The sequence below is a fragment of the Ammospiza caudacuta genome, chromosome 39 (genome assembly GCF_027887145.1).
Source record: "Ammospiza caudacuta isolate bAmmCau1 chromosome 39, bAmmCau1.pri, whole genome shotgun sequence".
Classification (NCBI taxonomy): Eukaryota; Metazoa; Chordata; class Aves; order Passeriformes; family Passerellidae; genus Ammospiza; species Ammospiza caudacuta.
In genome coordinates this window covers 119,125-144,671 of record NC_080631.1, presented here as the reverse complement: position 1 = coordinate 144,671, position 25,547 = coordinate 119,125, and the positions used below count along the sequence as shown (strand labels likewise).

At 49.3% G+C, this 25,547-nt stretch overlaps 1 protein-coding gene across 1 annotated transcript in view; it reads left to right on the top strand.

Moving 5' to 3' along the window:
- SUPT16H (SPT16 homolog, facilitates chromatin remodeling subunit) overlaps positions 1-25,181 on the top strand; it is a 32,228-nt gene extending 7,047 nt beyond the window's left edge. The window contains exons 6-26 of the mRNA XM_058823182.1: positions 430-581; positions 1,228-1,400; positions 2,071-2,161; positions 2,445-2,518; positions 3,611-3,723; positions 4,498-4,563; positions 5,245-5,340; positions 6,655-6,770; positions 8,047-8,200; positions 9,390-9,517; positions 10,574-10,709; positions 12,873-12,999; positions 14,379-14,497; positions 15,605-15,730; positions 17,241-17,353; positions 18,118-18,193; positions 19,417-19,586; positions 20,717-20,846; positions 21,635-21,761; positions 22,405-22,482; positions 23,019-25,181. Coding sequence (XP_058679165.1) covers positions 430-581; positions 1,228-1,400; positions 2,071-2,161; positions 2,445-2,518; positions 3,611-3,723; positions 4,498-4,563; positions 5,245-5,340; positions 6,655-6,770; positions 8,047-8,200; positions 9,390-9,517; positions 10,574-10,709; positions 12,873-12,999; positions 14,379-14,497; positions 15,605-15,730; positions 17,241-17,353; positions 18,118-18,193; positions 19,417-19,586; positions 20,717-20,846; positions 21,635-21,761; positions 22,405-22,482; positions 23,019-23,128 — 2,475 coding nt within the window. The 3' untranslated portion in view covers positions 23,129-25,181. The remainder of the gene's footprint in view (positions 1-429; positions 582-1,227; positions 1,401-2,070; positions 2,162-2,444; positions 2,519-3,610; positions 3,724-4,497; positions 4,564-5,244; positions 5,341-6,654; positions 6,771-8,046; positions 8,201-9,389; positions 9,518-10,573; positions 10,710-12,872; positions 13,000-14,378; positions 14,498-15,604; positions 15,731-17,240; positions 17,354-18,117; positions 18,194-19,416; positions 19,587-20,716; positions 20,847-21,634; positions 21,762-22,404; positions 22,483-23,018) is intronic.
- Positions 25,182-25,547: the final 366 nt, after the last annotated feature.

Below are 25,547 nucleotides of genomic sequence, written 5' to 3'. Positions count from 1 at the left end.
ACGATGACATCACAGCGATAATAATGGGAATTTTAAGGTCAGATTGGAGCAAAGTCTGGAGTTTTTAGGTCAAGTTGGACTCCAAAAAACTCAAATTATGAGGTCGGGATGGACCAAAAATTGGAATTTTGAGGTCCCATAAGATCACCTTACCCAACATAGTACAGAACGAGGCCCTTTACTCCAAAAATCGCCATTTTTCAATCAAAACTGACCCAAAACTTGGCGTGTTTGGGCGTGTCCCATCCAGAAATCTCCACTTTGGGGTGGGCCCTGTCCTAATCTGATCATTTTTGGGCCAAATCCTGACGTTTTTGTCCCGTTTTGGGGCTGAGTTTCCGTCACCGAGGCCCGGGGGTGGCTCTGCGATGTCGTGGTGATGACGTCACGCTGACGTCACGCTGACGTCACGCTGACGTCACCCCGCAGAAGGTGCGCCACAGCAAGCTGGCCGAGGCGGTGGAGAAGGCGATCGAGGAGAAGAAATTCCTGGCCGGGGCCGACCCCTCCGCCGTGGAGATGTGCTACCCGCCCATCATCCAGAGCGGCGGCAACTACAACCTCAAATTCAGCGTGGTCAGGTACGAAAAACGCGCCAAAATCGGGTTAATTTAACCCAAAATGCACACATATGGAAAATAGCAAAAATCCCCCCAAAAATCGGCCAAAAAATACCCAAAAAAATCAGCAAAAATACCCAGATCATCGTCCACAGCGGCGGCAGCTGCAACCTCAAATTCAGCACGGTCAGGTACCCAAAATCCTGGGAATTTAACCCAAAATCAACAAATCCATAAAAACCCTGAAACCGGCAAAAAAATCCCTCAAAAATTGGCCAGAAAAATCTCAAGAAATTCACTGATCAATCATCCAGAGCAGGGGCAACTACAACCTCAAATCCAGTGTGGTCAGGTACCCAGAATCCTGGGAATTTAACCCAAAATCGCCAAATCCATAAACACCCCAAAATGCACAAAAAAATCCCTCAAAAATTGGCCAGAAAAATCTCAAAAAATTCACTGATCAATCATCCAGAGCGGGGGGCGACTACAACCTCAAATCCAGCGTGGTCAGGTACCCAGAATCCTGGGAATTTAACCCAAAATCGCCAAATCCGTAAAAACCCCGAAACCGGCAAAAAAATCCGCCAAAAATTCCCAAAAAAATCCCAGAAAAATCGTCCCGAATTTTAACCAAATTTCTCATTTTCCACCCCAATTTCCGCAGCGACAAGTCCCACATGCACTTTGGGGCCATCACCTGCTCCATGGGCATCCGCTACAAGTCCTACTGCTCCAACCTGGTGCGGACCCTCATGGTGGACCCGTCGCAGGACATGCAGGACCACTACGGGTTCCTGCTGACCCTGCAGGAGGTGCTGCTGAGGGAGCTGCGGCACGGTGAGTGACCGCTGAGTGACCACAGTGACCACAGAGTGACCACTGACCCACCACAGTGACCACAGAGTGACCACTGACCCACCACAGTGACCACAGAGTGACCACAGTGACCGCAGAGTGACCACTGACCCATAGGGACTGACCCCGCACTGACCCCAAACCATTCCATAGTGACCCTAAAGTGACCACTGACCCACCACAGTGACCCTAAAGTGACCCCTGAGTGACCACAGTGACCATAGAGTGACCACTGACCCACCACAGTGACCTGAGTGACCACAGTGACCACAGTGACCACTGACCATTGACTGACCACAGAGTGACCACAGTGACCACTGAGTGACCCCTTCGTGACTGTCCGACCCCTGACTGACCCCATGACCCCTTGCTGACCCCCGTGTGACCTCTGACCCTGTTCAGGTGCCCGGCTGTGTGACGTGTGTGCCCCTGTGTGACCCCTGTGTGACCCCTGTGTGACCTCTGACCCCGTCCAGGTGCCCGGCTGTGTGACCCCTGTGTGACCCCTGTGTGACCTCTGACCCCGTCCAGGTGCCCGGCTGTGTGACCCCTGTGTGACCCCTGTGTGACCTCTGACCCCGTCCAGGTGCCCGGCTGTGTGACCCCTGTGTGACCCCTGTGTGACCCCTGTGTGACCTCTGACCCCGTCCAGGTGCCCGGCTGTGTGACGTGTACGGCGCCGTCATGGACGTGGTGAAGAAGCAGCGCCCGGAGCTGCTGGGCAAGATCACCAAAAACCTGGGGTAAAACGCGGGGAAATTGGGACATTGGGGTCACCCTGGGGTCACGGGGTCACCGAGGGGTCATTGTGGGAGCTGCTGGGCAAGATCACCAAAAACCTGGGGTAAAACGCGGGGAAATTGGGAAATTGGGGTCACCCTGGGGTCACGGGGTTACCCTGGGGTCACGGGGTCATCCTGGGGTCATGCTGGGCAAGATCACCAAAAACCTGGGGTAAAACGCGGGGAAATTGGGGTCACCGAGGGGTCACCCTGGGGTCACCGAGGGGTCGCTCCGGGGTCGCAGGTTCGCCATGGGCATCGAGTTCCGCGAGGGCTCCCTGGTCATCAACAGCAAGAACCAGCAGCGCCTCAGGAAGGGTGAGAGACCCCAAAAGCCGCGCTTCTCGCCCCAAAACCCGCCCGAGATGGGCGTGCTACGCCTCACAGCCCGATCTGCGCCCGAAAATCCCCGGGCTTCACCCCAAAATTCACCTGCTCCGCCCGAAAATCCCCGCTTTTCGCCCCAAAATCCCCTCTTTCCACCCCCAAATTTGCCTTTTCCACCCCAAAATTCACCTGTTCTGCCCCAAATTTACCTGTGTTTCACCTTGAAATCTGATTTCTGTCCAAAAGTCCCCGGGTTTCACCCCAAATTTCACCAGTTCTGCCCCAAAATCCCCAATTTTCACCCCAAAATTTCCCTTTTTCACCCCAAAATTTCCCTTTTACGCCCCAAAATCCTCCTGTTCTGCCCCAAATTTGCCTGTTACATCCCAAAATCTGTTTTTTGCCCAAAAATCCCTGATTTGCACCCCAAAGTTTCTCAGTTCCACCTTCTTCTTCCCCGTTTTTCCCGCGTTTGTTTTACGTCTTTAAAATTTTTTTTTCTCCGTTTTTCCGATTTTAACTGGTTTCCCACGTTTTCCCCCCATTTTTCTTGTTGTTTTCCCCATGTTTGTTGTTTTAACCGATTTCCCGTGTTCTCGCCCCGATCCAGGGATGGTGTTCAGCGTGAGCGTGCGGCTCTGGAGCTGCCTTCCCCATTTTCGTTATTTTAACCAATTCCCCATGGATTTTACCCGGTTTTTTTTTTGTTTTTTCCCCACGTTTGTTGTTTTAACCGATTTCCCGTGTTCTCGCCCCGATCCAGGGATGGTGTTCAGCGTGAGCGTGCGGCTCTGGAGCTGCCTTCCCCATTTTCGTTATTTTAACCAATTCCCCATGGATTTTACCCATTTTTTTTTTTTTGTTTTTTCCCTGTTTTCCCCACGTTTGTTGTTTTAACCGATTTCCCGTGTTCTCGCCCCAATCCAGGGATGGTGTTCAGCGTGAACGTGGGGCTCTGGAGCTGCCTTCCCCCTTTTTTTAACCAATTTTAACCAATTCCCCATGGATTTTACCCGTTTTTTTTTTGTTTTTTCCCCACGTTTGTTGTTTTAACCGATTTCCCGTGTTCTCGCCCCGATCCAGGGATGGTGTTCAGCGTGAACGTGGGGCTCTCGGAGCTGCCCAACCGCGAGGCGAAGCGCCCCGAGGAGCGCAGCTACGCGCTCTTCCTGGGGGACACCGTCATGGTGGACGAGGTGGGCGGGGCCTCCTAAACCGACCAATCGCGGCGCGGGGACACGCCCTCACACCCGCCAATCACACGCACGCTGACCAATCGCGGCCGCGCGCTGCTCCTGGGGGACGCCGTCATGGTGGACGAGGCGGGCGGGGCCTCCCAAAGTGACCAATCGCAGCGCAGGGATAGACTCACACACCTGCCAACCACAGCGGGGCTCACAGTTACGCCGGCCAATCACAGTGCGCCGCACAGCCCGGCATCCACCTATCGCAGTGGGGCTCACGTTAAGACTGGCCAATCGCAGCAGGACTCACAATTGCACTAGCCAATCACAGCAGGAGTCGCACCCGGACTGACCAATCCCGTCCCTCCTGCTTCTTCTCCCAACCAATCCCGTAACTTGTGCCCGTTTTTCTGACCAATGGGGTGTCCCCGTGTCTCTCTCTCTCCTGACCAATGGGATGTCCCAGTGTTCCGATTCTGACCAATCAAATCCCTCCTTTCCTTATTCCCGACCAATGGGGTGTCCCCGTCGCTTCTTTCTCCTGACCAATCCCATGTCCCCATTGCTCTCTCCTGACCAATGGGATGTCCCGGTGTCCCAATCCTGACCAATGGGGTCTCCCCGTGACCCAATTCCAACCAATCCAGTGTCCCCACGTATTGACCAATCCCTTTGCGCCACGCCCCAATCCTGACCAATCCCGTGTCCCGGTTCCTCTCTCTCTCTCTCTCCTGGCCAATCCGGTCGCTCGGCGCCGTTTCCCGACCAATCCCGTGCCGCGCTCAGGACGGCCCGGCCGTGGTGCTGACGTCGGTGAAGAAGAAGGTGAAGAACGTCGGCATCTTCCTCAAGGTGGGCCCCGATTGGGGACAGATCCGGGGATTTTGGGCAAAAACCAAAAACCTGAAACGGTCCCTGGGGAGGGGCTGCAGAGGGCGGGGGTTTGGGGCGTTTTGGGGGAGGAAACGGAATCTGAGCGTTTCGGGGAGTTTTGGGGGGGCTTCCCCAGATTTTGGTGTTTTGGTTCATTTGGGGGATTTTGGAATTTTGAGGGGTTTGGGGATTTTGGACGTTTTGAGGATTTTGGGGATCTTGGTTGAGTTTGGGGGTTTTGGGGATTTTTGGTGTTTTCAGGATTTTAGAAATTTGGGGGGTTTTGGGGTTTGAGACGTGGGGGTTTTGGGAGTTTTAGAAATTTTTGGAGGTTTTGGACGTATTGAGGGTTTGCGGAATTTGGGCGTTTGTGGAATTTTAGAATTTCTGGCGGACGTGGGAATTTCTAAGATTTGGAGGTTTTGGGCATTTTGAGGATTTCGGACTTTGGCATTTTAGAGGTTTGGTATTTTGGGGATTTTAGACATTTTGGGGGATTCGGGGGTGTTCATTCAGAATTTGGGGTTTTTGGGGAATTTTATAGTTTTTGGTGATTGCGGGATTTCAGGGATTTTGGGAATTTGGAACTGGGGATTTTTGGGGATTTTTGGGAATTCAGGACTTTGGGGATTTTCCCAAATTGGCCGTTTCTGTCCCCAGAACGAGGACGAGGACGAGGAGGAGCCGGACAAGGACGCGGCCGAGGATCTGCTGGGCCGGAGCTCCCGCGCTGCCCTGCTGACCGAGAGGACGCGGGTGAGTGACCACGAGTGACCACTGAGTGACCACTGAGTGACCTCAGTGACCATCACTCACCATTAGGGACCACTGACCAAAAAATCCCAAAAAAAATCCCCCAAAAACCCTAAAATGGCCAGAAAATTACCCCAAAAATGACCAGAAGTGACCACTGAGTGGCCACTGAGTGACCACAGTGACCATCACTCACCATTAGGGACCACTGACCCAAAAACCCCAAAAAATTGCCCTAAAAATGGCCAAAAAATGACCAGAAGTGACCACTGAGTGACCTCAGTGACCACTGACCCAAAAATGTCAAAAAAACCCCAAAAAGTCCCCCCAAAAATGGCTAAAAAATGACCCGAAATGACCACAAGTGACCACTGAGTGACCACAGCCCCAAAAATACCCAAAAATGTAAAAAAAAACCCCAAAAAAGCCCTAAAAATGCCCAAAATAAATGACCCAAGATGACCCTGAGTGACCACCCCAAAAATCCCCAGAAATGTCCCAAAAAATCCCCCCCAAAAAACGCCAAAATTTGCTCAAAAAAATGACCCTGAGTGACCATTGACCACTGAGTGACCGCAACCCCAAAAATCCCCCAAAAATGCCAAAAATATTCCCAGAAAAATCCATTAAATTGCCCAAAATGACCCTGAGTGACCACTGAGTGACCACAACCCCAAAAATGCAAAAAAATCCCCCAAAAATTAAAAAAAAAATCTTTAAAAAATCCCCAAAAACGCCATAAAAATCCGTAAAAAATTCTGAAATTTCCCAAAATTTCCTAAAATGACCCTGAGTGACCACAATCCCAAAAATACCCTGAAAATGTCAAAAAAAACCCAAAAAAAGCTGTTAAAAATCCCCAAAAAATTTTTTTAAAATCCCCCAAAAAGCTGTACAAAATCCCCGAAAATATTTTTTAAAAATCCCAAAAAAAGCCATAAAAAAATCCTAAAATGCCCCAAAATGGCCACGAGTGACCACTTGACCACTGGGCGACCACAACCCCAGAAATTCTCCAAAAAAATCCGCAAAAATGTAAAAAAAATACCAAATAATGCCAGAACCCCCCCCCAGAAATGCAAAAAAAAAAAAAAAAACACCTCAAAAAAAGCCCTAAAATTGCCCAAACTGGCCCAAAATAACCACGAGGGACCACAACCACAAAAATACCCCAAAAATAGCAAAAAAAATCCAAAAAATTGTTAAAAAAATGTCAAAAAAATCCCTAAAAATCCCAGAAAAAAGCTGTAAAAAATCCCGAAGTTTCCCAAAATGCCCCGAAACGCCCCGAAATGACCCAAATCCCCCCGCGGGCAGAACGAGCTGACGGCCGAGGAGAAGCGCCGCGCCCACCAGAAGGAGCTGGCCACGCAGCTGAACGAGGACGCGCGGCGGCGCCTGACCGAGCAGCGGGGCGAGCAGCAGACCCAAAAGTGAGAGAATTCACCCCAAAACGGGGAAATCCAACCCAAAAGTGAGAGAATTCACCCCAACACGGGGAGATCCAACCCAAAAGTGAGAGAATTCGCCCCAAAATTGTCCTTGGTTCTGGGCGAGGTTCCTGGTTCTGGCTCTGACCCCTTTGGGCGCTGATTCCTGACCCGATTTCCCCGCTTTTTCACCCAAGTCCAGCCCCAAATCGTGCCCCAATTTCTACCCTGATTTCTGCCCCAAATTCCCCTCTTCTTGCCCCAATTTCTACCCTGATTTTTGCCCCAAATTTGCCTCTTTTTGCCCCAATTTCTACCCTGATTTTTGCCCCAAATCCCCCTCTTTTTGCCCCGATTCGGTCCCTGATTTTTGCCCCAAATTCGCCTCTTTTTGCCCCAATTTCTACCCTGATTTTTGCCCCAAATCCCCCTCTTTTTGCCCCGATTCGGTCCCTGATTTTTGCCCCAAATTCCCCTCTTTTTGCCCCAATTTCTATCCTGATTTTTGCCCCAAATTCCCCTCTTTTTGCCCCAATTTCTACCCTGATTTCTGCCCTAAATTCCCCTCTTTTTGCCCCGATTCGCTCCCTGATTTTTGCCCCAAATCCCCCTCTTTTTGCCCCAATTTCTACCCCAATTTCTGACCCAGTCCCTGCCCCGATTCCTGTCCCAATTCCCCCCCATTCCTGCCCCAATTCCTGGCCTGAGTTTTGCCCCAAATTCCCCTTTTCCTGCCCCAGTTCCTGCCCGGTTTTGTGCCCCAAATCCCCCAGATTTTGCCCCAATTCCTGCCCTGATTCGAGCTCCAAATCTCCCTGTTCTTTCCCCAATTTCTGCCCCAATTCCCACCTGGGTTCCTGCCCCAATTCCTGCCCTGATTCCTGCCCCAATTCCTCCCCAAACACCCCAAGCTCCGTTTTTTACCAAAATCCCGGTTTTTCACCCCAAACCAGGGCCCGGAAATCGAACGTGTCGTACAAGAGCGCGGCGCTGCTGCCCAAGGAGCCCCTTGTTCCCAATACACCTCATTTTTCCCAGTCCCCGTTGTCCCCAGCTCCCGGGTTTTCACCCCAAACTCCGTTTTTTACCAAAATCCCGGTTTTTCGCCCCAAACCAGGGCCCGGAAGTCGAACGTGCCGTACAAGAGCGCGGCGCTGCTGCCCGAGGAGCCGCTTGTTCCCAATAAATCTCATTTTTATTGACCCAAACCCCCGTTTTTCCCCCCAAACACCATAAATCGGTATTTTTACCAAAATCCCGGTTTCTCGCCCCAACCCAGGGCCCGCAAGTCGAACGTGTCGTACAAGAGCGCGGCGCTGCTGCCCAAGGAGCCGCACGTGCGCGAGATGAAGATCTACATCGACAAGAAGTACGAGAGCGTCATCATGCCCGTCTTCGGCATCGCCACGCCCTTCCACATCGCCACCATCAAGGTCAGACCCAAAACCCCCGGAATTCACCCCAAAATGGGGATGGGGCAAAAACGGGGGAAAAAACGGGGAAAAAACACGATAAAACGGGGGAAATGACGGGGAAATGGGTGAGGTAGAAGGAGAAGCCAAAACGGACGCTAAGAGACGCTCCAAAGGCCCCGAAATCCACGGGATTTGACCCAAAAATCGGGGAAGGCAAAAATGGGGCGGAAACGGGGCAAAAAAAAAATGGGGCAAAAAAAATGGGGCAAAAAATGGGGAGATTGGGGTGGGAACGGGTGAGGCAGGAGGGAAACTCAACAATCAGCAGGAAAATCCCCAAAATTGACCTCGAAAGTGCTCAAAAAAACCCCCAAAATCCTGGGAATTTGCCTCAAAAATAGGGCAGGGATAGCAGAGGGTGAAAAGGCGAGAATATGAATAGAAACCCCAAAGTTGACACAAAAAAACCCCAAAATTGACACAAAAAAACCCCAAAATTGACACAAAAAAATCCCAAAATTGACACAAAAAAACCCCAAAATTGACACAAAAAAACCCCAAAATTGACACAAAAAAATCCCAAAATTGACACCAAAAAACCCCAAAATTGACACAAAAAAAATCCAAAATTGACCCCAAAATTGACCCCAAAAATGGCAGAAGTGCCCAAAAAAAAACCCAAAATCCCAGGAATTTGTCTCAAAAATTGGGCAGGGAGAGGAGTGGGGATCCCACCACGCCTGGACGTGGTTTTGGGTTCCCACCACCCCATTTGAGGTGATTTTGGGATCCCACCCCCAAAATCGCCGTTTTTCACCCCAAACCCCCTCCTAACCCCACGTTTTAGGCAATTTTGGGGTCCCACCACGCCTGGACGTGGTTTTGGGTTCCTACCACCCCATTTTAGGCAATTTTGGGTTCCCACCACACCTGGATGCGGTTTTGGGTTCCCACCACCCCATTTTAGGCAATTTTGGGTTCCCACCACACCTGGACGTGGTTTTGGGTTCCCACCACCCCATTTTGGGCGGTTTTGGGTTCCCACCACGCCTGGATGAGGTCTTGACCTCCATTTTCAGTGGTTTTTGGCAATTTTGGGTTCCCACCACCCCATTTTGGGCGGTTTTGGGTTCCCACCACGCCTGGACGAGGTGGTGGCCTCCGTTTTGGGCGGTTTTGGGTTCTCAGCCCGCGTCTCCATCTGCAGAACATCAGCATGTCGGTGGAGGGCGACTACACGTACCTGCGCATCAACTTCTTCTGCCCGGGCAGCGCCCTGGGCCGCAACGAGGGCAACATCTTCCCCAACCCCGAGGCCACCTTCGTCAAGGAGATGTGAGTGGCCCCCGGCCGCCCTGGTGGCCACCGCGTGGTCAGCGTGGTCACCCAGGGGTCACCGGGGGGTTCTCGAGGTTTTTGTGGGGCTCCTCAGGGGTTTTCTGAGGGTTCCTTGGGGTTTTGAGGGTTCTTGAAAGGGTTCTGCAGGTTCCTCAGGGTTCTCTTGAGGTTCCTCAGCGTTTTTTGGGAGGTTCCTCGAGGTTCTTCTGAAGTTCTTCAAGGTTTTTTTGGGGTTCTGTGGCGTTTTTTGGGGTTTTTCAAGGCTTTTTTAATTGTTTTTTGAGGTTCCTCGAGGTTCTTCTGAAGTTCCTCAAGGTTTTTTGGGGGTTCTTCGAGTTTTTTTGGGGATCTTAAAGGATTTTCGGAGGTTCCTAAAGGTTCTCCTGAGGTTCCTCAACATGTTTTGGGAGATTCTTTTGGGGCTCCTCAGGGGTTTTTGGGGGTTTTTCAAAGGGTTCGGGAGGTTCCTCAAGGTTCTTGTGAAGTTCCTCAAGGTTTCTCAAGAGTTCCTTAAGAGTTTGGGAGGTTCCTCAAGGTTTTTTGAGGGTTCCTCGAGGTTCTTTTGGGGTTCCTCAAGGTTCTTTTGGGGTTCCTCAAGGTTCTCCTGAAGTTCTTTGAGGTTTTTTGAGGGCTTTTTGATATTTTTCTTTGGGGTTCCCCAAGGTTCTTTTGGGGTTCTTTCATGTTTTTTTGGGGTTCTTCAAGGTTTTTTTCAATGATTTCTGGAGGTTCCTCAAGGTTCCTTTGAGGTTCCTCAGCGTTTTTTGAGGCTTCTTTGACGTTTCTTGGGGTCTTGTGAGGTTTTTTTGGGGCTCTTCAACATTTTTTGGACGATTTTTGGAGGTTCCTCGAGGTTCTCCTGAAGTTCCTCAAGGTTCCTTTGAGGTTCCTCTGCGTTTTTTGAGGCTTCCTTGACGTTTTTTGGGGTCCTTTGGCGTTTTTCTGGGGTGAGACGGGAAAGAGCGGGCGGTGGTCAGTGAGCGGTCACCGGGCGGTCACTCGGTGGTCACTGGGCGGTCACTCGGTGGTCACTCGGTGGTCGCTCTCCCCCAGCACGTACCGCGCGTCCAACCTGAAGCCGCCGGGGGAGTCGACGGTGCCGGCGTCCAACCTGCAGAACGCGTTCCGCATCATCAAGGAGGTGCAGAAGCGCTACAAGACCCGCGAGGCCGAGGAGAAGGAGAAGGAGGTGGGCAGTGGTCACTCTGTGGTCACTCTGTGGTCAGTCAGGGGTCAGTGGTCAGTCAGGGGTCAGTGGTCAGTCAGGGGTCAGTGGTTCCGCATCATCAAGGAGGTGCAGAAGCGCTACAAGACCCGCGAGGCCGAGGAGAAGGAGAAGGAGGTGGGCAGTGGTCACTCTGTGGTCACCCTGTGGTCACTCTGCGGTCATCTGGGGGTCACAGGTGGTCGCTGGGCGGTGGTCAGTGAGTGGACATTGGGTGGAGATCGGTTGGTCAGTGAGAGAGCGTTGAGTGGTCAGTAGATGTTGAGCGACTGTTGGGCGGACATTGGACGGTCAGTGAGCGGTCAGTGAGTGGTCATTGGATGGTCACTCAGTGGTCATTGGATGGTCACTCAGTGGTCAGTGAGCGGTCACTCAGTGGTCATTGGATGGTCACTCGGTGGTCAGTGAGCGGTCACTCAGTGGTCATTGGATGGTCACTCGGTGGTCAGTGAGTGGTCATTGGATGGTCACTGAGTGGTCATTGGATGGTCACTGAGTGGTCACTCAGTGGTCATTGGATGGTCACTCGGTGGTCAGTGAGCGGTCACTCAGTGGTCATTGGATGGTCACTCGGTGGTCAGTGAGTGGTCATTGGATGGTCACTGAGTGGTCATTGGATGGTCACTGAGTGGTCACTCAGTGGTCATTGGATGGTCACTCGGTGGTCAGTGAGCGGTCACTCAGTGGTCATTGGATGGTCACTCGGTGGTCAGCGAGTGGTCATTGGATGGTCACTGAGTGGTCATTGGATGGTCATTGGATGGTCACTGAGTGGCCACTGAGTGGTCATCGGATGGTCACTGAGTGGTCACTGAGTGGTCATTGGATGGTCAGTGAGCGGTCACTCAGTGGTCATTGGATGGTCACTCAGTGGTCAGTGAGCGGTCACTCAGTGGTCATTGGATGGTCACTCGGTGGTCACTGAGTGGTCACTGAGCGGTCACTGAGTGGACGTTGAGTAGATGGTGAGTGGTCAATGGAAGATCATGGAGTGGACATCGGGTCAGTTTTGGGTGGACATTGAGTGGTCACTGAGTGGTCAGTCAGTGGTCAGTGGTCAGTCAGCGGTCACTGAGTGGACATCGGGTGGACATTGGGTGAGTGGTCAATGGAAGATCATTGAGTGGACTTTGGGTGGACATTGAGTGGTCACTGAGTGGTCAGTGAGTGGTCATTGAGTGGACATCGGGTGGACATTGGGTGGTCACTGAGTGGACAGTGAGTGGTCACTGAGTGGTCATTGAGTGGTCAGTGAGTGGACAGTGAGTGGACATTGCGTGGTCAATGACTGATGGATGAATGGTCAGTGGTCATTGAGTGGACAGTGAGTGGTCAGCAGTCACCGAGTGGTCAGTGAGTGGCCAGTGGTCAGTGAGTGGACGTTGAATGGTCAATGAATGATCGTTGGGTGGCCAACGAGTGGACATTTGGTGATCGTTGAGTGGTCAATGCGTGGTCAGTGAGTGGTCAATGCGTGGTCAGTGAGTGGTCATTGAGTGGTCAGTCAGTGGTCAATGCGTGGTCATTGAGTGGTCATTGAGTGGTCAGTCAGTGGTCAATGCGTGGTCAGTGAGTGGTCGTTGAGTGGTCAGTGAGTGGTGAATGAGTGGCCAGTGGTCAGTGAGTGGACATTAGGTGGTCAGCGAGTGGTCAGTCAGTGGTCAGTGGACATTGAGTGGTCAGAGGGTGGACATTGGATGGTCAATGAGCGGGCCTTGAGTGGTCAGTGAGTGGTCAATTAATGGCCCCTGAGTGGTCATTGAGTGGACAATTGGTGGACATTGGGTGGTCAGTGAGCGGTCAGTGAACGGACATTGGGTGGTCAGTGATCGTTGAGTGGTCATTCAGCGGTCGCCAGAAGTTCATGGAGCGTTCCTTGGCCATTGGGTGACCATCGAGCGGTCAGTGACCATGGAGCGGTCAGTGGTCACCCAGCGGTCAGTGACCATGGGCTGGACATTGAGTGGCCAACGAATGGTCAGTGAACAAGAGTTGAGCGGTCAGTGAGCGGTCGCCGAGCGGCCAGTGAGCAACTTTTAGGTTGTCAATGAGCGGTCACCCAGTGGTCACCCAGTGGTCACTCGGTGGTCACTCGGTGGTCACTCAGTGGTCACTCCGTGTCCGCAGGGCATCGTCAAGCAGGACTCGCTGGTCATCAACCTGAACCGCAGCAACCCCAAGCTCAAGGACCTCTACATCCGGCCCAACATCGCGCAGAAGCGCATGCAGGGCGCGCTGGAGGCCCACGTCAACGGTGACCACCAGAACGGCCAAAACGGCCCAAAATGACCCAAAACCCCCAACTCGGGGACGGCACATGGCAGTTATGGGCTTCTCTGGGGGTGTTTCGGGGTTCTTTGGGGGTTTTTAGGGATTTTTCAAGGGTTTTTGGAGGTTCCTCGAGGTTCTTCTGAGGTTCCTCAAGGTTCTTTTGATGTTCCTCAACATTTTTTGGGGGTTCTTTAACATTTTTTGGGGTTTCTTTGATGTGTTTTGGGGTCCCCTAAAGGTTTTGAGGGGTTCTTCAGGGGTTTTTGGAGGTTCCTCGAGGTTCCTCTGAGGTTCCTCGAGGTTCTTTTGATGTTCCTCAACATTTTTTTGGGGTTCTTTAACGTTTTTTGGGGTTCCTTTGACGTGTTTTGGGGTCCCCTAAAGGTTTTGAGGGGTTCTTCAGGGGTTTTTGGAGGTTCCTCGAGGTTCCTCTGAGGTTCCTCGAGGTTCTTTTGATGTTCCTCAACATTTTTTTGGGGTTCTTTAACGTTTTTTGGGGTTCCTTTGACGTGTTTTGGGGTCCTCTAAAGGTTTTGAGGGGTTCTTCAGGGGTTTTTGGAGGTTCCTCGAGGTTCCTCTGAGGTTCCTCAAGGTTCTTTTGATGTTCCTCAACATTTTTTTGGGGTTCTTTAATGTTTTTTGGGGTTTCTTTGACGTGTTTTGGGGTCCTCAATGGTTTTTTGGGTCCCTGTGGATTTTGGGTTCCCATTAATTTTGGGATGGTTCCCATGGATTTTAGGGTGGATTTCGGGGCAGTTCCTGTGGATTTTGGGTTCCCACGAATTTTGGCCTGAAGTCCGCGGATTTTGGGGTGATTTTTGTGGACTTTGGAGTGATTTCCGTGATTTTCAAGTCCCCCTGAATTTTGGGGTGAATTCAGCGGATTTTGGGGTGGATTTTGGGGTGGCTTCAGTAGACTTTGGGGCGGTTCCTGTGGATTTTGGGTTCCCATTAATTTTGGGGTGAATTCCATGGATTTTGGGCTGAATTCCTTGGATTTCAGGTTCCCCTGGATTTTGGGGTAGTTCCCATGGATTTTGGGGTGATTTCCCTGGATTTTGGGGTGGATTTTGGGGGGCTCCCCTGGATTTTGGGGTGATTTCCATTGATTCCGGGTTCCCCCGGATTTTGGGGCGCTTCCCACGATTTTTGGGCTGAATTCCGGTGGTTTTGGGGTGATTCTCGTGGATTTTGGGGTAATTCCCCTGAATTTTGTGTTTCCGTGAATTCCGGGGCAGTTCCCCTGAATTTTGGGCCGAATTCCGCGGATTTCGGGGCGGGTTTCGGGGCGTTCTCGCGGGTTTCGGGCCCCGGTGAGTTTTGGGCTGAATTCCGGTGGTTTTGGGTCCTTTTCCCGCTCAGGGTTCCGTTTCACGTCGGTGCGGGGGGACAAGGTGGACATCCTGTACAACAACATCAAGCACGCCGTGTTCCAGCCCTGCGACGGCGAGATGATCATCGTGCTGCACTTCCACCTCAAGGTTTGGGCCGAAAAACGCCGATTTCGGGCAAAACCCGGAGTTCTCTGTGAAACCCCCGCGGGTTTGGGGCAAAACCCCGGGGTTTTGGGGAGGGAACGCTGGGGGTCCGGGGTGGGGTCAGGCAGGGGCGTTTGAGGGGGGGGCGAAGGCGTTTTGGGGGGAAACCCTGGGATTTTGGGCAAATTCCCCGTTTTGGGTAAAATAAACACCTACGGCGTTTGATAAAACTCCACGATTTTGGGTGGAAACCCTTGGATTTTGGGCAGCCTCCCTGATTTGGGTCAGATATTTCCAGTTTTTGTTAAAACCCCACAAGTTTGGGTCAAACCCCCCCGTTTTGGGGCAAACCTTCTCAGTTTTGGCACTTCTGGTTCAGTCTCTGATTTGGTGCCAGAACTGGGTGCGTTTTCCTCTAAATTCATCAATTTCAGGTCAAAACCGCCAATTTGGAGCCCAGTTTTGGTGACTTGGGGTCAAACCCTGAAATTTTGGGTTGAAAACCTCCAATTTTTGGCTCCAAACCTGGGATTTGCTGTCAAAATCAGAATTTTGGGTTTTTACCCAAATTTTGCGGGGTTTTTTTCCCCCAAATTTCAGGGTTTTCCCCCAAAATCCCCAATTTAAAGCCCAATTTTGATTACTTGGGGGTTGAACCCTGAAATTTTGGGTCGAAACCCTCCGGTTTTTATCTCCAAACTGGGGAATTTCAGAGCCAGAATTTCGGAGGGGTTTTTTCCCCAAATTTCAGGTTTTTTCCCCCAAAATCCCTAATTTAGATCCCAGTTTTGGTAACTTGTGGTCATAACCTGACATTTTGGGTTGAAACCCTCCCGTTTTTGGCTCCAAACTGGGGGATTTCAGAATTTCGGGGTTTTTTTTTTTCCCTGATTTTTTGGTTTTTTTTTTCCCCCAAATTTCATGTTTTTTTCCCAAAACCCCCCGATTTGCAGCCCAATTTTGGGTTGAAACCCCCCAGTTTTCTCTCCAAACCAGGGGATTTCAAGCCAGGATTCCGGATGGGTTTTTTCCCCGATTTTTTGGTTTTTTTTCCCCCGGATTTTCCGTTTTTTTCCCATTTTTTCCCAAAACCGCCGTTTCTGGCCCCAGAACGCCATCATGTTCGGCAAGAAGCGGCACACGGACGTGCAGTTCTACACCGAGGTGGGCGAGATCACCACGGACCTGGGCAAGCACCAGCACATGCACGACCGCGACGACCTCTACGCCGAGCAGGTGAGATTTGGGCGGAATCCCCGCGCTTTTGGGAAAATTCCGCAATTTGGGGCATTTTCAGCGTTTCTGGGGCGCTTCGGAGTTTTGGGCTCAGTCCCCGCGGGTTTGGGGCTGCGGGGTCGTTCCTGGGTTGTTTTGCACCTTTTTTTGAATTATTTTTCGCGTTATTTGCAAATTTTTTCGCGTTTTTGGGAATTTTTTTTCACGTTTTTTAAAAGCGTTTTTCACGTTTTTTAAAGATTATTTTATTTGCAATTTTTTCGCGTTTTTGGGAAATTTTTTTCACGTTTTTTAACAGTGCTTTTCACGTTTTTTAAAGATTGTTTTATTTGAAATTTTTCCGCGTTTTTGGGAATTTTTTTCACGTTTTTTAACAGTGCTTTTCACGTTTTTTAAAGATTATTTTATTTGCAATTTTTTCGCGTTTTTGGGAATTTTTTTTCGCGTTTTTTAAAGATTATTTTATTTAAAATTTTTCTGCATTTTTGGGAATTTTTTTCCACATTTTTTAAAACTTTTTTTTCACATTTTCAAATATATTTTTCACATTTAAAAAATTATTTTATCACATTTTTTTAAGAATTTGCTTTTCACGTTGTTTTAAATGTTTTTCACAGTTTTTGAAATTTTTTTTCAGGCTTTTATTTTTTTTTTCATGTTCATTAAAGTTTCTTTTTACGTTTTTAATTTTTTTTTTTTGCTTTTTTTAAATTTCTTCACATTTTTTAAAATGCCTTCACGGTTTTGGTTTTTTTTTTAAGCCTAGAGTTTGTTTTTTAAGGATTTTTTGGGGCAGTTCCCGCAGTTTTTGGGGTTTCCTGGTTTTTGGGGCATTTCCTGGGATTTTTTGGGGTGTTTTCCCTGGTTTTGGCCGTTTCCCACATCCTACTGATTTTTAAGGCAATTTCTGGGGTTTTTCGGTTTTTCCCGGGGTTTTTGTCGCTCCCCACACCTCACAGATTTTTGGGGTGAAATCCGGAATTTTTGGGCCATTTCCTGGGGTTTTTTTTTTGTTTTTTTTTTTGTAATATCCCAGGTTTTGGGTTCTGGATGGAACGGGAGCTGTTTTTAGGGCCATTTCCGTGGATTTTGGGCCATTTTTTGTGGGATTTTTGGGGGTTTTTGGGGTTTTTTGCTGCTCTCCGTGCCTCACAAATTTTGGGGTAAATTCCGGTGATTTTGGGGCAGATGGAGCGGGAGATGTTCCTTGGGGCAATTCCCCTGGTTTTGGGGTGTTTTCTGGGGTTTTATGGCCATTTTCCATGGGATTTTTGGGGGTTTTTGGGGTTTTTTGCTGCTCTCCACGCCTTACAAATTTTGGGGTGAATTCCGGCGATTTTGGGGGCAGATGGAGCGGGAGATGTTCTTTGGGTGGTTTCCGTGGGTTTTTGGGTCACTTCCATGAGTTTTTGGCCATTTTCCGTGGGATTTTTTTGGGGGTTTTTGGGGTTTTTTGCTGCTCTCCACGCCTCGCAAGTTTTGGGGTGAATTCCGGCGATTTTGGGTGCAGATGGAGCGGGAGATGCGGCACAAGCTGAAAACGGCCTTCAAGAACTTCATCGAGAAGGTCGAGGCGCTGACCAAGGAGGAGCTCGAGTTCGAGGTGCCCTTCCGGGAGCTGGGGTGAGTTTGGGCTGAAAAACGGCAAAAACGGGAAAAAACGGGGAAAAAAATGGGGATAAAATGGGGGAAAATGGGGAAAAAATGGGGAAAAACTGGGGGGAAAAACGGGAGGGAAAACGAGGCACAAAAAGGGGGGAAAAGAGGAAAAAATGGTGGGAAAAAAGGGGAAAATGGTAAAAACTGGGATTTCGGGGCCGTTTTGGGGGATTTTGGGGCCATTTTAAGGGATTTTGGATCACTCCAGTTTTTGGGTTTGTTCCCAGCGATTTTGGGGCCATTTTTGGGAATTTTGAGGCCATTCCTGGAGATTTTGGGGCCGTTCTTTGGGCTTTTGGCTCGTTACCAATTTTGGGTTGCGTCCTGGCAATTTTGGTGCCGTTTTTGGGGATTTTGGGGCTTTTACTGGTGATTTGGGGTCCCTCTGGATTTTGGGGTAATTCCTGGTGATTTTGGGGCCACTTCCGGGCATTTTGGGGCCGTTTTTTGGGGATTTCTGGGCCATTTTTAGGGGTTTTCAGGGATTTTGGGGCCATTCTTTGGGCTTTTGGCTCTCTCCGTATTTTGGGTTAATTTCTGGGCGTTTTGGGTCATTCCCAGATTTTGGAGCCATTCCCGCGGGCTTTGGGTCCCTCTGGGTTTTGGGTTCATTCCCGGTGATTTTGGGGCCGTTTCCGGGTCGGTTTCCGGGCGTTTCGGGGCCGCTTTTGGCGATTTCGCGTCCCGGCGCGTTTTGGGTTGATTTCCGGCGATTTTGGGTCTGTCAGGTTCAACGGCGCCCCGTACCGCAGCACCTGCCTGCTGCAGCCCACCAGCAGCGCCCTCGTCAACTGCACCGAGTGGGTGAGTACGGACAGGTGGGGGGGACAGGTGGGAGAGACAGGTGTGATATGGACAGGTGTGACAGGTGTGACAGACAGGTGTGACAGACAGGTGTGACGGACAGGTGTGATATGGACAGGTGTGACAGACAGGTGTGACAGGTGTGATATGGACAGGTGACAGGTGTGACAGACAGGTGTGACAGACAGGTGTGTTATGGACAGGTGTGACGGACAGGTGGGAGAGACAGGTGTGACAGACAGGTGTGACAGACAGGTGTGACAGACAGGTGTGTTATGGACAGGTGTGACAGACAGGTGTGACAGACAGGTGTGTTATGGACAGGTGTGACAGACAGGTGTGACAGACAGGTGTGTTATGGACAGGTGTGTTATGGACAGGTGTGACAGGTGTGACAGACAGGTGTGATATGGACAGGTGTGACAGACAGGTGTGACAGACAGGTGTGATATGGACAGGTGTGACAGACAGGTGTGACAGGTGTGACAGACAGGTGTGATATGGACAGGTGTGTTATGGACAGGTGTGACAGACAGGTGTGATATGGACAGGTGTGACAGGTGTGACAGACAGGTGTGTTATGGACAGGTGTGACAGGTGTGACAGGTGTGACAGACAGGTGTGTTATGGACAGGTGTGACAGGTGTGACAGGTGTGACAGGTGTGATATGGACAGGTGTGACAGGTGTGACAGACAGGTGTGTTATGGACAGGTGTGACAGGTGTGACAGACAGGTGTGATATGGACAGGTGTGACAGACAGGTGTGACCTCGGCAACTGCACCGAGTGGGTGAGTGGGACAGGTGGGGGACAGGTGTGCAATACAGGTGAGATACAGGTGTGAGACAGGTGAGATATGGACAGGTGTGACAGATAGGTGTGAGACAGGTGTGACAGACAGGTGTGTTATGGACAGGTGAGATACAGACAGGTGTGACAGACAGGTGTGACCTCGGCAACTGCACCGAGTGGGCGAGTACGGACACACGGACAGACAGGTGAGACCTCAGGTGCAACTCAGGTGTATCCCAGGTGTATCTCAGGTGTATCCAGGTGTATCCCAGGTGTATCTCAGGTGTATCCAGGTGTATCTCAGGTGTATCTCAGGTGTATCCCAGGTGTATCCAGGTGTATCTCAGGTAGCTCAGGTGTAACTCAGGTGTATCCAGGTGTATCCAGGTGCACTCAGGTGTAACCCAGGTGTAACCCAGGTGTGTTTCAGCCGCCGTTCGTGGTGACCCTGGACGAGGTGGAGCTGATCCACTTTGAGCGGGTGCAGTTCCACCTGAAGAACTTTGACCTGGTCATCGTCTACAAGGACTACGCGCGCAAGGTGACCATGATCAACGCCATCCCCGTGGCCTCGCTGGACCCCATCAAGGAGTGGCTCAAGTGAGCTTTGGGGACAAACCCGCGCCTTTCGGGATTTTGGGGCTTTTGGGGCTTTTTTTCAGATTTTTTGGGATTTTTTTTACATTTTTTGGGGATTTTTTTTCTATTTTTTCGGATTTTTTTTACATTTTTTTGGGGATTTTTTCTTATTTTTTTAAGACTTTTTTTTTTTTTTAATTTTTCGGGATTTTTTTAAAGATTTTTTTCTGATTTTTAAAGCTTTTTTTGAGGTCTTATTTCACCGTGTTTTTTTTTTTATTTCCTTTGGATTTTTTTCTCGAGATTTTTTGGGGATTTTTGTGGGCTGTTTTATGCTTTTTGAAGATTTTTTTCTGGATTTTTTTTTTCTGATTTTTTAAGGCTTTTTTTAAGGTTTTATTTCACTTTTTTTTTCTGTGTCTCACCTGTCCTATCTCACCTGTTTGATCTCACCTGTCTGTGAGTTTTTTTAGATTTTTTTGAGAATTTTTTCGGCTTATTTTAGTGTTTTTTAACAGCTTTTTTCCAGTTTTTTTTTTTAAGGGTTTTTTTTTCTCTTTCTCACCTGTCTCACCTGTGTGATCTCACCTGTCTCACCTGTCTCCCCTTTAGCTCAACTTCTGACATTTTTTAGATTTTTTTGAGATTTTTTTTTTTTTTGGTAAATTTTAGCGTTTTTTTAACAGATTTTTTTTCCAGATTTCTTTTTGGTTTTTTTTTTAAGGTTTTATTTTATTTGTTTTTCTCTTTCTCACCTGTCCGATCTCACGTGTGTTATCTCACCTATCTGTGAGATTTTGTTTAGATTTTTTTTTTGAGAATTTTTTCGGCTTATTTTAGCGTTTTTTTTAACAGATTTTTTCCAGATTTTTTTTTTTGTTGTTTTTTTTTAAAGGTTTTATTTTATTTTTTTTTCCTCTTTCTCACCTGTCCGATCTCACCTGTGTGATCTCACCTGTCTCACCTGTCTGTGAGATTTTTTTCGATTTTTTTCTTTTGAGAATTTTTTCGGCTTATTTTAGGGTTTTTTAACAGATTTTTTTTTCCGGATTGTTTTTTTTTTGTGTGTGTGTGTGTTTTATTTATTTTCTTTCCTTCTCTCTCTCACCTGCGCGGCCCCACCTGCGCGGCCCCACCTGTCTCACCTGCAGCTCGTGCGACCTCAAGTACACGGAGGGCGTGCAGTCGCTCAACTGGACCAAGATCATGAAAACCATCGTGGACGACCCCGAGGGCTTCTTCGAGCAGGGCGGGTGGAGCTTCCTGGAGCCCGAGGGCGAGGTGAGGGGCACACCTGGGCACACCTGGGCACACCTGGGCACACCTGGCACACATGGACGGGGAAAAACGGCGAAAATCGGGTTAAAAACGGGGGTTTGGGCACACCTGGGCACACCCTGAGGGCGGGTGGAGCTTCCTGGAGCCCGAGGGCGAGGTGAGGGGCACACCTGGGCACACCTGGGCACACCTGGGCACACCTGGGCACACCTGGCACACATGGACGGGGAAAAACGGCGAAAATCGGGTTAAAAACGGGGGTTTGGGCACACCTGGGCACACCCTGAGGGCGGCTGGAGCTTCCTGGAGCCCGAGGGCGAGGTGAGGGGCACACCTGGGCACACCTGGGGAAAAAAACCAGGGAAAATCGGTGAAAAAATGGGTTAAAAATGAGAAAAATGAGATTTTTTTTTTTTTAAAAGTGGGGTTTTTGCATAAAAACGGGTATTTTGGGGTAAAAACCGGGGATTTCGGTGCCACCTGCAGGGCCTGGAGGCGGAGCCGGGCGAGTCGGAGCCGGAGATTTTGGGTTAAAAATTGGGATTTTTTTGGTTAAAAAATAGAATTTTTTTCGTTAAAAATGGGGCTTTTTGGTGGAGCTGGGTTTTGGGGTGAAAAGCGGGGATTTCGGTGCAGGGCCTGCAGGCGGAGCCGGGCGAGTCGGAGTCGGAGCGGGGGATTTTGGGTTAAAAATTGGGATTTTTTTGGTTAGAAAATGGGATTTTTTGGTTAACGAAGGGGCTTTTCGGGGGAGCTGGGTTTTGGGGTGAAAAGCGGGGATTTGGGCGCAGGGCTCGGAGGCGGAGCCGGGCGAGTCGGAGTCGGAGCTGGAGGACGAGACGTTCAACCCCTCGGAGGAGGACGAGGAGGAGGAGGAGGACAGCGACGAAGATTACTCCTCCGAGGCCGAGGAGTCCGGTGCGGAAACGGGGCCGGAACGGGGGAAAACGGGCAAAAGCGGGAAAACGGGGAAAAAAACAAAAAAATGGGGGGGAAAATGGAGATTTGGGGGGGTTGGGTTCACTTGGGCACACCTGGAGGGGGAAAATGGGGAAAGAATGTAAAACAGTGGGGATTTGGGGTTAAAAATGGGGGTTTTGGGAGGTTTGGGCTCACCTGGGTGCCTTTTCCCATTTTCCTGCTTTTTGTCCCCGTTTTTCTCTGGTTTTCCTGGTTTTTCATTATTTCTGCATTTCCCATTTCTCCCTGGTTTTCCCCCAGTTTTTCCCTATTTTTACGGTTTTCCCGTTTCCCCAGTTTTTTTCCCATTTTTTAATAATTTGTTTTTTCTTTTTTTTTCTCCATTTCATCCCAATTTTCCCGATTTTCCCCCCATTTTCCCCATTGCTTCCTTTTTTTTCAATTTTCCCATTTTCCCCTTGTTTTTTCCCCTGTTTCTCCCCATTTCCAATTTTCCCCAATTTTCTCATTTTCCCTTTTTTTCCCCCCCATTTCCCCAATTTTCCTTTTTTTTCCCATTTTGCCCCAATTTTCCCGTTCTCCCCCCGGTTTTTCCCCCATTTATTCTCATTTTTCCCGTTTTGCCGTGTTTTTCCCCCAGAATACTCCAAGGACTCTCTGGGCTCGGAGGAGGAGAGCGGCAAGGACTGGGACGAGCTCGAGGAGGAGGCGCGCAAAGGTCGGACCCAAAATCCCCCGAATTCACCCCAAAAACAACGCGCCCCGAATTCACCCCAAAAACACCTCAAAATTACCCCAAAATTAACCGCAGAAACCCCAGATTCACCCCAAAAACACCAAACTCCAAATTCACCCCGAAAAAACAACCAAGTTCCACCCAAACTTAACCCAAAAACCCCTGATTTCACCCCAAAAACGCAAAACTCCAAACTCACCCCAAAGCCACCAAAATTTACCCCAAAATAAACCCCAAAAAGCCCCGATTTCACCCCAAGAACCCCAAACTCACCCTCAAATACCCAAAACCCCTCAAAATTCAGCTCCAAACCCCCAAAACCTTCTCAAAAACCTTAAAAATTACAAAAAACATTTATTTTTACCAAAGTTTTCAGGTTTGCCCCCAGCGGACCGCGGGAGCCGCAACAAACCCCCCCCAAACTCACTGAAAACCCCCAAACTCACTGAAAACCCCTCAAATCCCCCCGAAAGCCCCGAAATGTGCGTTTTAACCGAAATCGCCGTTTTTCTCCCCAGCCGACCGCGAGTCGCAGTACGAGGAGGAGGAGGAGCGGGGGCGGGGCCGGAAGCGGAAGGGCCCCCCCGGGCGGGGCCGGCCCCACCCCCCCAAGAAGAAGCGGAAGTAGCGGCGCCGCCCCTCCCCCACCCCACCCCCGAAATCGCCGCTTTTCGCCCCAAAACCCCGGCGGGGGCAGGGGGGAAGATGGCCCAAAATTGGGGGAAATCGCCCCGAAAATTTGGGGGAAATCGCCCCAAAAATTTGGGGGAAAATACCCCGAAAATTTGAAGGAAATTGTCCCGAAAATTTGGCGGAAAAATCCCAAAAATTTGGGGGAATTTATCCTGAAAATTTGGGGGAAATCGCCCCAAAAATTTGGGGGAAAATACCCCGAAAATTTGGGGGAATTTATCCTGAAAATTTGGGGGAAAACATCCCAACAATTTGGGGAATTTGTCCTGAATATTTGGGAGAAATCACCCCAAAAATTTGGTGAAAAAATCCCAAAAATTTAGGGGAAAAAATCCCAAAAATTTGGGGGAATTTATCCTGAAAATCTGGGGGAAATCGCCCCAAAAATTTGGGGCAAAATACCCTGAAAATTTGGGGGAAATTGTCCCAAAAATTTGGGGGAATTTATCCCAAAAATTTGGGGGAATTTATCCCGAAAATTTGGGGAAAATCGCCCCAAAAATTTGGGGGAAAATACCCCGAAAATTTGGGGAAAATTGTCCCAAAAAGTTGGGGGAAAAAAAATCCCAAAAATTTGGGGAAATTCACCCCAAAAATTTGGGGGAAATAGCCCCAAAAATTTGGGGGAAATTATCCCAAAATTCTGCGAAAAGTTAACTCAAATTTGGGGGGGGAAAATGGGAATTTTGGGGGATAAAAATAATCTCAAGTTTTGGGGAAAATGACGCCAAAATTCTGGAAAAAAAAAAAATTCCCAGAAATTTGGGGGGGGGGAAAAAATCTCAAATTTTTGGGAATAAAATCCCAAAAATCTGGGAAGAAACGCACTCACGTTTGGGGGGAAAATGGAAATTTTTGGTGTTAAACGGGATTTTTGGGGAAAAAATCCCAAAATACGGGGGAAAACCCAAAATCCTGAGGAAAAAAATTCCTCAAATTTAGGGGGAAAAAAATCCCCAAATTTACAGAAAAAAAACCCAAATTTGGGGAGAAAAAGAGCCCAAATCTGAGGGGAAATACCCCAAATTTGGGAGAGGGAAATGTCAAAGTTATGGAAAAAAACCCCAAATTTTGGTGGAAAATGCCCAGATTTGGGACTTCCCGCCCTGGCCCCGCCCCCTTTTGGGGTTTTTCCCAATTTCCCCCAAATTTCCCCGATTTTTGGGGGTTTTTTCCCAAATTTATCTTTTTTCTTTTTTGGTCTATTTTTATTTCATTTTTCCCTCCCCCAAATTCTTTTTTTCCCTCTGGAATTTTGGGGCGATTCCCGCAGATTTTGGGGTCTCTCCAACCCTCCCAAATTTTGGGGTTTTTTTGGGTCAGAACTGGGGGAATTTGGGTGAGATTTTGGGGCAATTTCCTGGGATTTTGGGGCTCCTCAGATTTCACGGTTTTCTCCCAAAATTTTCAGATTTTCCTCCAATTTTTGGGGCAATTTCCCAGGATTTTTTTTTCCACCAATATTTGGGGTAATTTCCCCCAATTTTGGATTTTCCCTCCAATTTTTGGGGTGTTTTCCCACTATTTTGGGGTAATTTCCCTGAATTTTGGGTTTCCCACCCTTTTTTGGGTCCTTTCCCGGGATTTTGGGTTTCCCCTCTGATTTTTGGGGTCATTTCCCAGGATTTTGGATTTTTTGGGGTCATTTCCCACAATTTCGGGATTTTCCTCCCATTTTTGGGGTCATTTCCCAGGATTTTGTGTTTTCTCTCCAATTTTTGGGGTCATTTCCCAGGATTTTGTGTTTTCTCTCCAATTTTTGGGGTCATTTCCCGGGATTTTGGGGTTTTTCCCCAATTTCTGCATTTCCCCCCAAATCCGGGCTGGGGGGACCCCGAATTTCCCCGAATCCGCCCCAAAACGGCCCCGGAATTCCCTTTTTTTGTTGTTTCTGTATTTATGGGGGGCTCCCCCTTTTTGGGGGGAATTCTCCCGATTTTGGGGCTCCCCCCGGGGCCTCCCCTTCCCCCCCCTCCCCCGGACCCTCGTGGGCTCTTTTCCAAAATTCAATAAAAATCTCGTTTTTTTAAGGTTTTCTAACAAAAACAAAAAAAAAACCAACGGAAATGCTGCGGCCCGGGATGGGGGAAATGGGGGGAAAATGGAAAAAAATGGGAAAAATGGGGGGAAATTGGGAAAAAAATGGGGGGAAATTGGGAAAAAATGGGGGGAAATTGGGAAAAATAGGGAGAAAATGGGAGGGAATTGGGAAAAAATGGGGGGACATTGGGGAAAATGGGAAAAATTGGGAAAATTGAGTGAAAATGGGGGGAAATGGGGAAATGGGTCAGAAACCATTTGGATTTGGGGTCAAACTGGTTCAGACTGGGGTGGAACCAGTTTAGAGGGGGAAA